Source organism: Corapipo altera, unplaced genomic scaffold (genome assembly GCF_003945725.1).
Source record: "Corapipo altera isolate COAL_440 unplaced genomic scaffold, ASM394572v1 44b, whole genome shotgun sequence".
NCBI classification, from domain to species: Eukaryota; Metazoa; Chordata; class Aves; order Passeriformes; family Pipridae; genus Corapipo; species Corapipo altera.
The window spans coordinates 3,946,557-3,957,962 of record NW_020884932.1 but is presented as its reverse complement, the minus strand read 5'-3'; the positions used below and the strand labels follow the sequence as shown (position 1 = coordinate 3,957,962).

Here is an 11,406-nt window from a genome sequence, read left to right as displayed (position 1 = left end):
AGATGTCTACTCAGGTGCAACTAAATTTGGGGACAACTAACTGTCCTTTAAGTGACTTCTACACGTGTTTTAACATTGCTTTATATAGCACCTCATTTTTTTTCCACGTTACTGATTTAGCGCTAATCCTCAAAAACTTTTTAGAATCATTGAGAAGCAGAATCACAGAATCTTCTGAGTTGGGAGGGACCCATAAGGATCACTGAGTCCAATTTTTAAGTGAATGGCCCATACAGGGATCAAACCCACAACCTTGGTGTCATTAGCACCAAGCTCTGAACAACTGAGCTAATCTCAGGGTCAGCAGTTTTATACTGAATAGTTACTGGTAACCATTTACATGAAGCTCACACAGAAACAAGCCAATTTTATGGAATTAAAACCAATAGTGACTTACCAGCCATTAGCAAACAAATAATGCACATGGAGAAAGCAACCACCATAATAATAGGCAACTGAGGAAAGAGAAAAAGAATAATCACTTGATACAGCAGCACATTTATTTCTTAATTTTCTTCAAGATGGGTTGTACTGCAAAGCTATTTACTTGCTTTACAATGAAGTTGCTTTAATTCTCAATTCACCTGCATTCAGGTACAAATAAAAGTTTGGATAGCTCCAAAGTTACTGAACACTTTCTAAATTATGTTAAGAATTAAAATACACCTTCTGTGCATTAAAAGAGATTGAGGTTTGTGTTTTGTTAAAAGAAAACCCCAAACCCAAACACCAGCTACTAGTGAAACCCATAATGTCCCCAAATACCATTTCACAAAATAGAAGGGGGAGGGTGAAAAAAGAATAAAAAGTGGGGTTCTGCATGAAGTGTGAGGAAAAAAAAAAAAAATCTTCACAAGATTCTTCTGCAGAATGAAACAGTCACTGATGGTGACTAATAGAATTTCCCCCTTTCCACTTGATGAAGTAGATTTTTAAAAAGCGAGCAGCAGTTTTTCCAATACCTCAAGGACACTCCATTTTCTGTCAAAGGAACAGTCTGGGTTTAATCCTACAAGCAGGTATTATAGAAACATAACCAGATTATAGGGATGCTTCATGACTAAACAGACAAGTCCTACTTAGTCATGTGAAGCGACTACTAAATGGTTGTACACATTTCTCCAATCACGAATAAAGTCTCCATACTCACAGCTAAAAACTTCCAATCTTTCTTGACATGTAGAGGACTAGCAGGTTCTACTTCATCCACTGAATAATTTCCAAGAAAAAGATCAATCGCATCCTGAAAGAGAAAGGAAGGGCAAAAGTTAAAATGCACAGCCACATTTATCAAATACACTTCCCCACAGTTAAAAACTTAACTTACTTGTCTAAATCCATCAGAAAAATTGTTTTTGTAGTAACGTATTAATGAGTTCCAGCCATCCATTATTAAGCCCCACTGAGTTCTCTTCCCAGTTCTGCAAAAGGAAGTTGTGAAAAGTATTTCGAAGATATAAATTCAGGAAGATAATTTCAGATTTACAGTCCTGTCATTATCGAAATGTGTATTATGTTAAATGAATACCTGCATGGAAATACATTTATCTAGTGCTCCCTCTGCATTATTACCAAACATGCTTGTAACAAAGTTTCAAAATAAAATGGCACTTGTCTCCATCACAGAATATAAGTGTGCCTCTTCACAGCACACTTCCTTGGTTTTATTTTCAGATAGCCTTTTCTTCCTCCATATAAACACAAAGAATGGTGTTCTGTAGATTTTAGTCTGATATTTTACCAACTGAACTGCAAAATTCATTTATGTCCTAAGTCCCAGATTAATAACTTTCTCAGATATGAAGACTTAAAGAAAATTCCAAACATGCCCAAAAACCCAGAAGGCCTTTACAAGAAAGGCTGACTCACCTTGTGTAATCGGTCTTTAAGGCACCAGTTCCAGCATATTGTTTGGCACAAGCATTAGCATTATCAGCCCATGCTGTGGATAGGAAGACATTAAGAAATATTAAGGAAGTTATGTACCCTGTTTGGAGAAAAGTTATTGTGTGAACTCTATAAACAGCCTACCATTTTTGTAGATTTTCTCAAAGTCTGCTTGCTCTTCAATTCTCTGTCCAACATGCAGAACACCTAGCCTCTGAAACAAAAAGCATATTCAGGCTCACTGGTAGTTTGCTAGAAAAATTAGGATTTGCTTTCAGAAAAAGCTGTATCTATTAAACTAGAGTCCAGTCAATGCATTTCAAGTAAGCAGTACAGTAACTCCAGTATGCAAGCTCTTGCTGTAGTGTTAAAATTACATTTCTGTTCCAAACAGAGAGCACCTCTCCTCTTCCAGCTTATTAAACAAGAATAAAATATTTACCTGAAGCTGGGCCTGAAGAGATCGACGTGCCAATAAGCTCTGGATCACATTAGTCCGATCAAGGCAGTCCATGCAGTTACTGCGGAATATTCCTTCCTGCTGGGTCACGATTTTACCATCCGAATCCACTAGAAAATAACTAACACATAAAAGACACGTAAGTATTTATAGATAACAGTCCATATAAATCACAGGTTTCCAGAAGTAAATATCCTAACAACCAAAACAGAGTTATCTTGAGCATATCAAATGTTCCTGGCCATGTCTTTGAACTTTGATGCCTCCTTCTCTTTGATTCTTCCCCTCCCATGCTGAAAAACAACATCAATAGATAGAGAACATTTAGTATTCACTCTTACCATTTAGGAAGCCAACCAGCAAATGCTGGTTTATGCCACTGGAAAGCAGCTTCCATTACAAAAATCAGTGACTTACACTTTATTGATTTTTTTCCAGTTATTTTAGTGTCCCAGCTCCACAGATATCAAGATCATTAGCAGAGTGTAACAGAGTAAGTAAGCAAGTTTGAATATACCTGGTCACAATGTTCAATCCAGTTACGACTGCATAAAAACTCATTTAAGTTGTCAGGCACACTTCTTCCAGGAAGGTATTCAGATTTTTTACAGGCCACTACTGAAATCTGCTACCATCATGTACTATTCTCTCCATTATGAGAACATCTGGGGGAACCAGGTGTTCCCTCTTGCAACTGCATATGCTAATTGTTACCTCTGTCTTTTAAATCCACTAAACCAGGTATTTCCACTAGTTGATGACAAACAGCTCATTTTAAATATGGAATTGCATGCAAGTATTCCAATACTGAGCTGGTAAATCAAAAATGCCAATCAAGTTATCAGCTGGATGTGTGAAATGGGATAGAATTCCACCAGTTCTGCCAGAGCATGAAACTTCCAGTTGTCTACAGATTTACAGGTCATATTCTACATATTAAAAAATGTAGTTATGAACTCTGAATGTGGACTAGCATATGATCCACTGATACTGTGGAACATTTTAAGATCATCAAGTCTAGAGTCATGCAGTGCTACAATCAAGAGACTTAAAATTTACTTTGATCAACCTTGTGTTGTCTTTTTAAGAGCCATTTTCATCATTCTTGGAGAACTAGTTCTGTTAAACCATGATCGTTGTATGATTAAAGCAGACAATAATACCTGTGAAATTTTCATTTTCTCCCTTTCTCCCCCCAAGCTTTGCCTAGAACTGATATTAGAATAATAATAAATTATCTTATTAACCAGAAATGACTACTCAAGTCCTCCATCTCCTACAGTTGCTCTAAAAAATTTTAAAAGCACCTCTTCAAATGTAGCTCTACTTTCTGACAGATCTTTCACAATTGGATTTAACCTGCAGAAAATAGAGTTGTTTACCTCCCTTGGGGTTGCAGAACTATTTTCTAAGATAAAAACTCAGGCTTTTCTGTTCCCATTTAAACAATAGTCACACTAGATATAATAAAAAGGCAGCCTAATCTTGAGGAAGAGTCGTCAATTTTTTTATCTTGTTTTAGAGATGCATGACCTTTTCTTTTCTCTATTTTTCTTCATTTCAAGGAAATGTGGTTCTTTTCTAAGCCTCCTATGGCAGGTGGCAGCAAACAAGTTAGGGGATTCAGCATTAATTCCAAGAATAAATGATTCTTGCTGTATAGGAAAAACCTACAGTCTTATTTATCCTTATTTGATGTACCCAAAGCCAATTTATCCTTCAGGTCTTCACAGGTCTTTAAGGCCTTTTTTATTTTTTCTTGTGGTAGGCAGAGAATATCCACGATCTTCTGATTAACTTATACTATTCCCATAGCCTTTATTCCAAGCAAGAGGTTTCAGTAACAAGACTCTATTCTAGTCCACAGCTCACCTCATTTTATTTTGTTAGGATAGACTACGCCACTGCCAGTGTTGTAATGTTTTAGCTGATCTGCTTCATCCTTTAGGCACAAGACTTCAGGAATAGGAAGAAAGCAGAACAAAGGAAACCATTTCCCTAGCAATCTACATATCTAGGAGTAGCAAAGACCAAGAAGTGCCTAAAAACAACCCACCTGTGGGACTAAAGATTTAAATTGATTTGGACATTTAGTGTACTTTTATGACTTGAGAAAATGAGAATGTCTCCTTGTGGGTTACTTATGTTAGCAAAGGCTGACGATCAGTGCTGTGCAAGATTTGGTGCCACAACAATGTGTGTTAGAGAAAACACTTTTACAGGTGCCTGTGGAAGGAGCACTAAGTGTTTGACTGTGACAGAATAGTTTGCTGTCAACAACACATGGAATTAGTATTGGGTAAAAAAAATATCACTTAAGCTGACTTCTTAAATGGCTTCAGTATGCAACTTTGTCTAATCTTTAACCAACCTTACAAGGCAGCTCTTGTCACAACTGTGTTGCTACACTTCTCAGAACCACTTTGAGACAGAACAAGGGCTCTACAACTTACCCCCCACCAGATCTCTAACCTTCCATGTGCTATGGGCAAGAGATCAGAGACATGGAAACACTGATGTACACAAATCCATCTTCATGGAAGATTACAGATCTGTCTCACTGTGCCTTAATGCAAGACAACAGCAGCTATGAGGAAGTGGTCTCATTTCAACAGTACAGAAGTGAAAGAACTGCAGAGCCTTACCTAAACTCATCTTGTTGTTCTGCTAGTTGATCCATCAAAATCTGAAGTCGATCCCACCTCATCCGACTGCACTCTTTATGGAAGTCAAATGCTACGTATCTGGTCAGAGAGAAGCACCTTTTCAGATCACATGTACTGCAGTAATGGTTTCACAAAACTCAGCAAAAGGCTGATCTATAAAACAGGTAGTGACAGAGGATTTGTTTTTCTTTAGCAATGGCTTCCAGCAAATCTATGGATTTTGTCAGTGCTCTGTAATCTTCCTGAAGCTGCATTCCTAGTGTGCATGGTGACATAATTCACAATTCTTTCCAAAATGCAACTTCCATTCCAAATTACTCACTCTATGCTCTGGCTAGTAGTTTTCCTCCAGAAAGTACACAAGGGATATGAATCTTATTTCATCTCATTTTATTTTTTTCCCCACCAGGACTCTTTTACTCTCCTCTCTTCCAAGGAACTGCATTGGGAACTTCAGTTCATTTTGACACCTTTGTCTAGTTCAAAGTGCAACATTCTTTCCTGGTACAATTCCCTTGATAGCTCTCTAGAAACCCGAGACAGGTTCTGTTTGAACAATTAACCTATCTCTGTCCTAAGAAAATGGAAAAGCTATTGACCTGGAACAAGATTTTAACAGCCAATTAGTTTCTGCACTAAGTGCTCTAAATGAGTGGTGCTTGATTAAACATTTGTATGTATATGTTTACTGTGAATTACAGGGCATTACACTCCTCCCCTCAAGCATTTGTAATCCAAACGTTATTATTGGACAAGATTTCAGGACTATGTGCATGAAGAAAGATGGTATATACACACTGAAACAAGTAACTGAAGACTCAAGTCTGGCAGATAAACACCATTAAAACCAATTAATAAAGAAAGTGGATTTTGGTAGCAATAGTAAAATGAGGCTGCCAAACACTGCTTTGGATCATACACAGAACACCACCAGAACACACCCTGACATAACTTTACATCTTTGTTTCTACCAGACGATTTTATAGCAAAGATGCACAGAATTCCACAAGCTTTGTACAGCTAAAGTATCAACACCAGCCTAGGTGTGAGAGTGAGCAAAGAGCATATTTTAGAAGTGGTCTTTTTTAATAAAAATAAAATGCACATCCGCACACCAACATCACACACAAACACACCTCTGAGGGCAGTAAAGCAGCACACAGAAGTGAAACAGTCATCTCTGACTATCCTGGAGAAGGCAACAGTAGGACATAAGCAGAAAGGAGCTTGGAAAAAATTCAATGTCAGGATTTAGAAGGGAACCTTGAATATAACCTGTAATTCCTTACTTATCCTCAGACAGAAGTGAATCCTTATTAAAACAGGATGCCTTTGGCCTAGAGGTGGGATTTTGCCCTTTAACATACATGAGTGATGATAATACAGTTACAGTAATTTCAAGGATAAGGCAGAGGCAAGTATCTGTGGGAGTTGTATGTTAGCCCTCCCTCCAGAAGTTAATGAAAGCAAGCACAGACAGGTTGTAAAATTGCATACTGCACTCAATATTCCCACAAAGAGATGAAATTTCTCATGATTAAAACTGCATCTCGACTCTCTTGGCCCATTAGTACACTGAGCTCCAGACATTTAAATTACTTGTTCCCCTCACTGTTCCCTCCTTTATCTCATCCTGTTTTGTTCAAACTCACCACTCACTCCCTTACTAAGTTAGCAATGTAACCAAGCCCTTTTGCCAGAAGCTAGTTCTAGAGGGCATGATTGTCTTTCTCCTAAAATGCAGATGATTTCCACAGCTCTCATTGCATACTATGACTCCAATACTGGCCTTACCATTGCCTCTGAATTTCCTTCTTTATTCTGCCTGTCTCCTCTCTTTGTCCCATATTTGCTTCACAGTCTCAATTCTGCTTAGAATGTGAGCTCTGAGGTAGGAAGGGGCATGGGTCATTTGCAAGTTATTTCATAAAAATGAAATGCAAACAAATCAGAGGGCTGGAAAAGGCCCTGAAGAACTGACGACTCTGTGGGATTCAGAGGCAGTGCTCAAGTAGTAACACAGAATGTATCATTTCATATCACATGTACCTGACCATTCCATTTGCCATGCTGTTTACCATTTTCGCAAATGTTTGCTCAAGAGGCTTCTCTGAACCTTTTTGGTTAACCTGGGAAAAGGGGAAAAAGGAGACAGTATTACTCAAAGCTTGCTTAAAAGAACGACAGCTTTTTCAGGGAGAACAAGTGAAAGCATACCAAGTTGACAATCATTTGCTTTCCATAGCTAATTATTTGCGAGTCAAAATGTCTTTGGAAGCCATCCATCTAGAAGAGAAAAGAAATGTGTTGACAGATCTGTGCCTTACAAGAAATCTCCATTATCATCTTTTTGATGGTTCTTCTAACTAAGAAAAGTGTTTGATGTTTTCTATTGTGCCAATACATTTCTACTTTCATCCTCCCAGTTCATCCAGCTGTCCTTATTAAACATGCTACAGATAAGGAGTATTGTGCTGCTACTAAAACTGCTGCAAACAAGATACAAAGAGAAACTACCCCCACTGATGTCTGGATTTTTTTCAGCCTTTAAATTCATTGTAAGGAGTACAAAGATTCTTGCTACTACTCTCAAAAAAAATAAAGCTCAACCTAGTATTGCTGATTGTTGTTCTTCTGATTACAGTTTACTACCCTATCACACAAAATAAGCCCAGAAACTTATTAAAACCCCCAGGACTCTAGAAAAACACTCACATACATGATTTACTGACTTGCTGATCTGTGGCTTTGGTTTATACTTGAGGTTTGGTCTTTGAGACCAGAAAAAAGGAATTGATCCACGGGTCTGCAAAAGAATGGAAATGGTTTTAAACAACAGAATTTACAGACTCACTTGACATTTAAAAATAAAGCAGACTGGTTTATTTTGTTAAACTAACTCAGTCTGTTTGTTTAGTTTTGTTTGCATATCTTACATAAAATCTATGTTTAAAGACACAGACAGAGCTATTTATCTTTGTGTCTTAAGCCAGTGAGCAGTTCCTTATGGTGACTTTACCTGAACGAACGATGCCTTGCTCCCCTTGTAATGCACAATTTGTTCTGTTTCAACAAAGTTAGCAGCATGCCCTTCTGAATCAATACCTATGTGGGAAAAAGACCTTGTTAACAAGTCCATGCTGCCTGCAGAACAGTGACAGTACATCAGCAAAAGCTTTCCTTTCCCCTCCCAGTAAGTCCTCACAGAAAGCACAGAGCTGTTCTGCTTAACATATTTTCATATTTCTAGCATTAGAAATTGTCATTTAACAAGAAATGAAATTCCAGTGCTCTGACGCTGAAATATTCACAATTCACTACAAAACTTTTGCAGTTATCTCTAGGAGAATAAATGAGTCAGTTTTAAAAAATAAGAAAACATGCTAATATTTTCTTTGGAGGAAGGACCTCAAAATAAACTAAGCATTTTTTTTTGTGCAAGTCATTACACAGCAATTGCTCTTAAAGGTAAGTCACATGTACAGATAGAACTTGTATTATTTTTGAAATATATCAATTTTCTATTTTACCTCTTACATAGTAGCGTACCCCAGCCCTGAAACAGCTTCTTCTGGAAACAAGCAGCCAGTCAAAACACTTGCCATTAATAGAACAAGAGTGCATAGTGATAACTAATGAATAACACTAAGGAAAAACTCAACATTTCATTAGGATATTTTTATACATCAAGAGGTAGGAAACATCAAGGAACCAAGTGACTACATTCAAAGAAGTTTGTAAATATTTCTCACACCAGCAACAGCTGAACATTAAACTTGAGAGATAGTAGTAGTATTAGGACCAGTATGCACATCGCAAAAAGAATCCCTACGGCAATGTCACTGATGAACAAACATTAAAACTGCTGTAATTTTGAAAAAACTTCATTCTAAAGAAGATTCATCTGGGTCTTATGGTCCTTATTAAAAAATCTGTCCCATCCATAATTTTATTAGACTCCCTTAACAGTTTCTTGCCCCTACTGCTTTTAACAAAAAATACCACTTCAGAACTTTTTTCTAGGCTTTTAAAAGAGTGAATATCTTGGGGTGTATATCTTGCACTCATAAGTGCAACATACATCACATTCACAAATGCCAGAATTAGCAGTAACAGACTGGCTCCACGCAAAGAAAAAGAATGAACATGCACCAAGTCTCCAGTGTGAGATTCAAACACAAGAATGGTTTCCTGTCCAGGCTACATACCCACAGTGGAAGATTCACCATAACCTGGGATTAATCAACAAGCAGGGGCCACTGACAACCAGTTTCAGTTTTAGTCTTGTTCTGTGCTGCTTATAATGGCGCTTATTTGGTAAGCTGTCAAGTCTAACAGAGACCAGCACTCATCATGAAAATTTCTCCAGGTAGGTTCCCCAGTTTTGCCCCTAAAAACTGAAACCTACCACTTTAAAGCAAGCAAAAGATCAAAATGGTAGGTTTTTTTATTAGTGTACTGCAGTCTTCTACTCTTTGAGGAAGCTAGATACTTTGTCTCAAGGTTGGTAAAGTAAACAAGATATATTTTCCTTTTTCAAAATAGCATATTTTATAGTGAAATTTAGATTCTACATTTATGATTCATTTATGATTCTGTGTCACACATACCCTAAGCTATGTTAAAGAGCACGCTGACTGCATACATTGAACATTTTGATTTATATTTGTATTTATGCCAATACTGTTTGTAAAGAATTCAAAAAATGTAGTACACGTCAGACCCATCCAGAATGTTCTCACAATTCACAAATTAAGGCTGAAAAATGCCTATTCCTCTGCTTTCCTGGAAAATTACTCCCAGGTCCTACATCCTTTAATTTAACATTTTTACAGCCAACAGTTTCCTGCAAGAAAGGTTACCTCTAACCTTAGCTGCCTGGCAATAGTCACCCTATCTTCTGTTTGCAATCTCTGTTCTTTAAATGAGAATTTACTACTGGCAACTTCCACACACACAAAAAAGGAAAAGATGAGATTTGTTTTTCTTTAGAAGGGCCTTTTTTATTTTTGAGCAGCAAGGGAAATATTAAATATAGTTTAAAGTTTTTAGGTGATCAAAGTCTCAACTACCCAAGTAAGTCTGTTATTTCTCATCACTGCAAGACCAGTCCACATAGTTGAAAAAAAATATATTTAGGTTTATGTGGGGAGAAAAAAAAAGCAGCTTTGATTTTATTGAAATAACTGCTAGTGGTACTGCAGCAATTCTGCTTAGGGCTCTTCCTAGCATTTTTATCACTAGAAATCTAGTTTCTTCAAATTCCTAGGCTCTCTAAGGTGTTTGGTCAGATTAGAATTACAACAAAACATACATTACTTATGCTAATCATTTATATAGTGGAAAACAGGACAGAGGAAGGAGTTAATTGCACTCTGCCAGAGTGTAAGCATTGGGCTGTTTTGACAGTTCCCTTTTGCTATCTTTCCTTGCCTCTCTGCCTACTCCCACAACATTTTCCATTAAATGAAGTCACAGGAAAGGAGGACTGGAGATCTGCCAGCTGCTGACAGTCCTACCAGATCAAGTGGTTCCATTTGGAAGCCATTCCCTGCACACATCTGAGGGGCCTATACAGTGAAGGAATGAAGCACAATGTGGCATGAATTGCTCTGTCCAGTTTAGACAGTCCATTTCATGCTGCCAGTCCAGGAGCAACTACCTGGGACTTGTTGTTGATCACCACACTGCCTCCAGAAAGCATTTAGCTTACCTACAGTATACACCCCTTCTCAAAAACAAACTCATGACTGCTTTGCTAAAAAGGCTGTTACTCAAAGTGCTGGTGCAGGAAAAGCAGCTGCCTAGGAGGAGCATCCAGGAAGCCTTCAGCAGAACTTCTTATCCTTTTATGCATCAACAGGAACATCCATAATCACTCCTTCAAGTCAAAACTGTTCTCCCTTATTTTATATCCAAAGTAAATGCATCCTTATAGCAGGATAAAAAAGTACTTAAGCTGATGTAAGAGCATCTGCCATATTAATCTTAACCTTCAATCCCACTGAAAGACAGTTATGCAAACCATGCCACTAAAATACATTAAGCCTTCAAAGCAGAATATTCAAGGGAGTTAACATATGAGTGTGTTATCATACAATATGTAATGCTCATATATGAACAAAGCATAACTTAATTCTGACATTGTGCTCTATGTTATCGCTGCCAACGTAGCAGTAGAGCAGCCTTGCCAGCAACCATTTTGCTATTGGACTACCCATATTCAGCCCTGAGTTTGACAACACAAAAGGATACATCCATGCATCACCGGCGTAGCAAACCGATGGATCTGAAACACACAAATAATACATGTTAGAAATATTAAACACTAGCAGGTAAAAAAAGATAAGTGAGTGACTATGCTTTGCCTAGGAATTTTGGGATAATTTTATA

At 37.6% G+C, this 11,406-nt stretch overlaps 1 protein-coding gene across 2 annotated transcripts in view; it reads right to left on the bottom strand.

Annotated features, from left to right (window-relative positions):
• SACM1L (SAC1 like phosphatidylinositide phosphatase) overlaps nt 1–11,406 on the bottom strand; it is a 31,065-nt gene that overhangs the window by 2,476 nt on the left and 17,183 nt on the right. For both annotated transcript variants that reach the window (XM_027659362.1, XM_027659363.1), the window contains 13 exons: nt 11,269–11,302; nt 8,544–8,645; nt 8,033–8,118; nt 7,733–7,819; nt 7,231–7,299; nt 7,063–7,142; nt 4,993–5,091; nt 2,330–2,468; nt 2,032–2,101; nt 1,870–1,942; nt 1,328–1,421; nt 1,151–1,243; nt 398–455 (listed from right to left, as the gene is read on the bottom strand). In XM_027659362.1, coding sequence (XP_027515163.1) covers nt 398–455; nt 1,151–1,243; nt 1,328–1,421; nt 1,870–1,942; nt 2,032–2,101; nt 2,330–2,468; nt 4,993–5,091; nt 7,063–7,142; nt 7,231–7,299; nt 7,733–7,819; nt 8,033–8,118; nt 8,544–8,645; nt 11,269–11,302 — 1,084 coding nt within the window. The remainder of the gene's footprint in view (nt 1–397; nt 456–1,150; nt 1,244–1,327; nt 1,422–1,869; nt 1,943–2,031; nt 2,102–2,329; nt 2,469–4,992; nt 5,092–7,062; nt 7,143–7,230; nt 7,300–7,732; nt 7,820–8,032; nt 8,119–8,543; nt 8,646–11,268; nt 11,303–11,406) is intronic.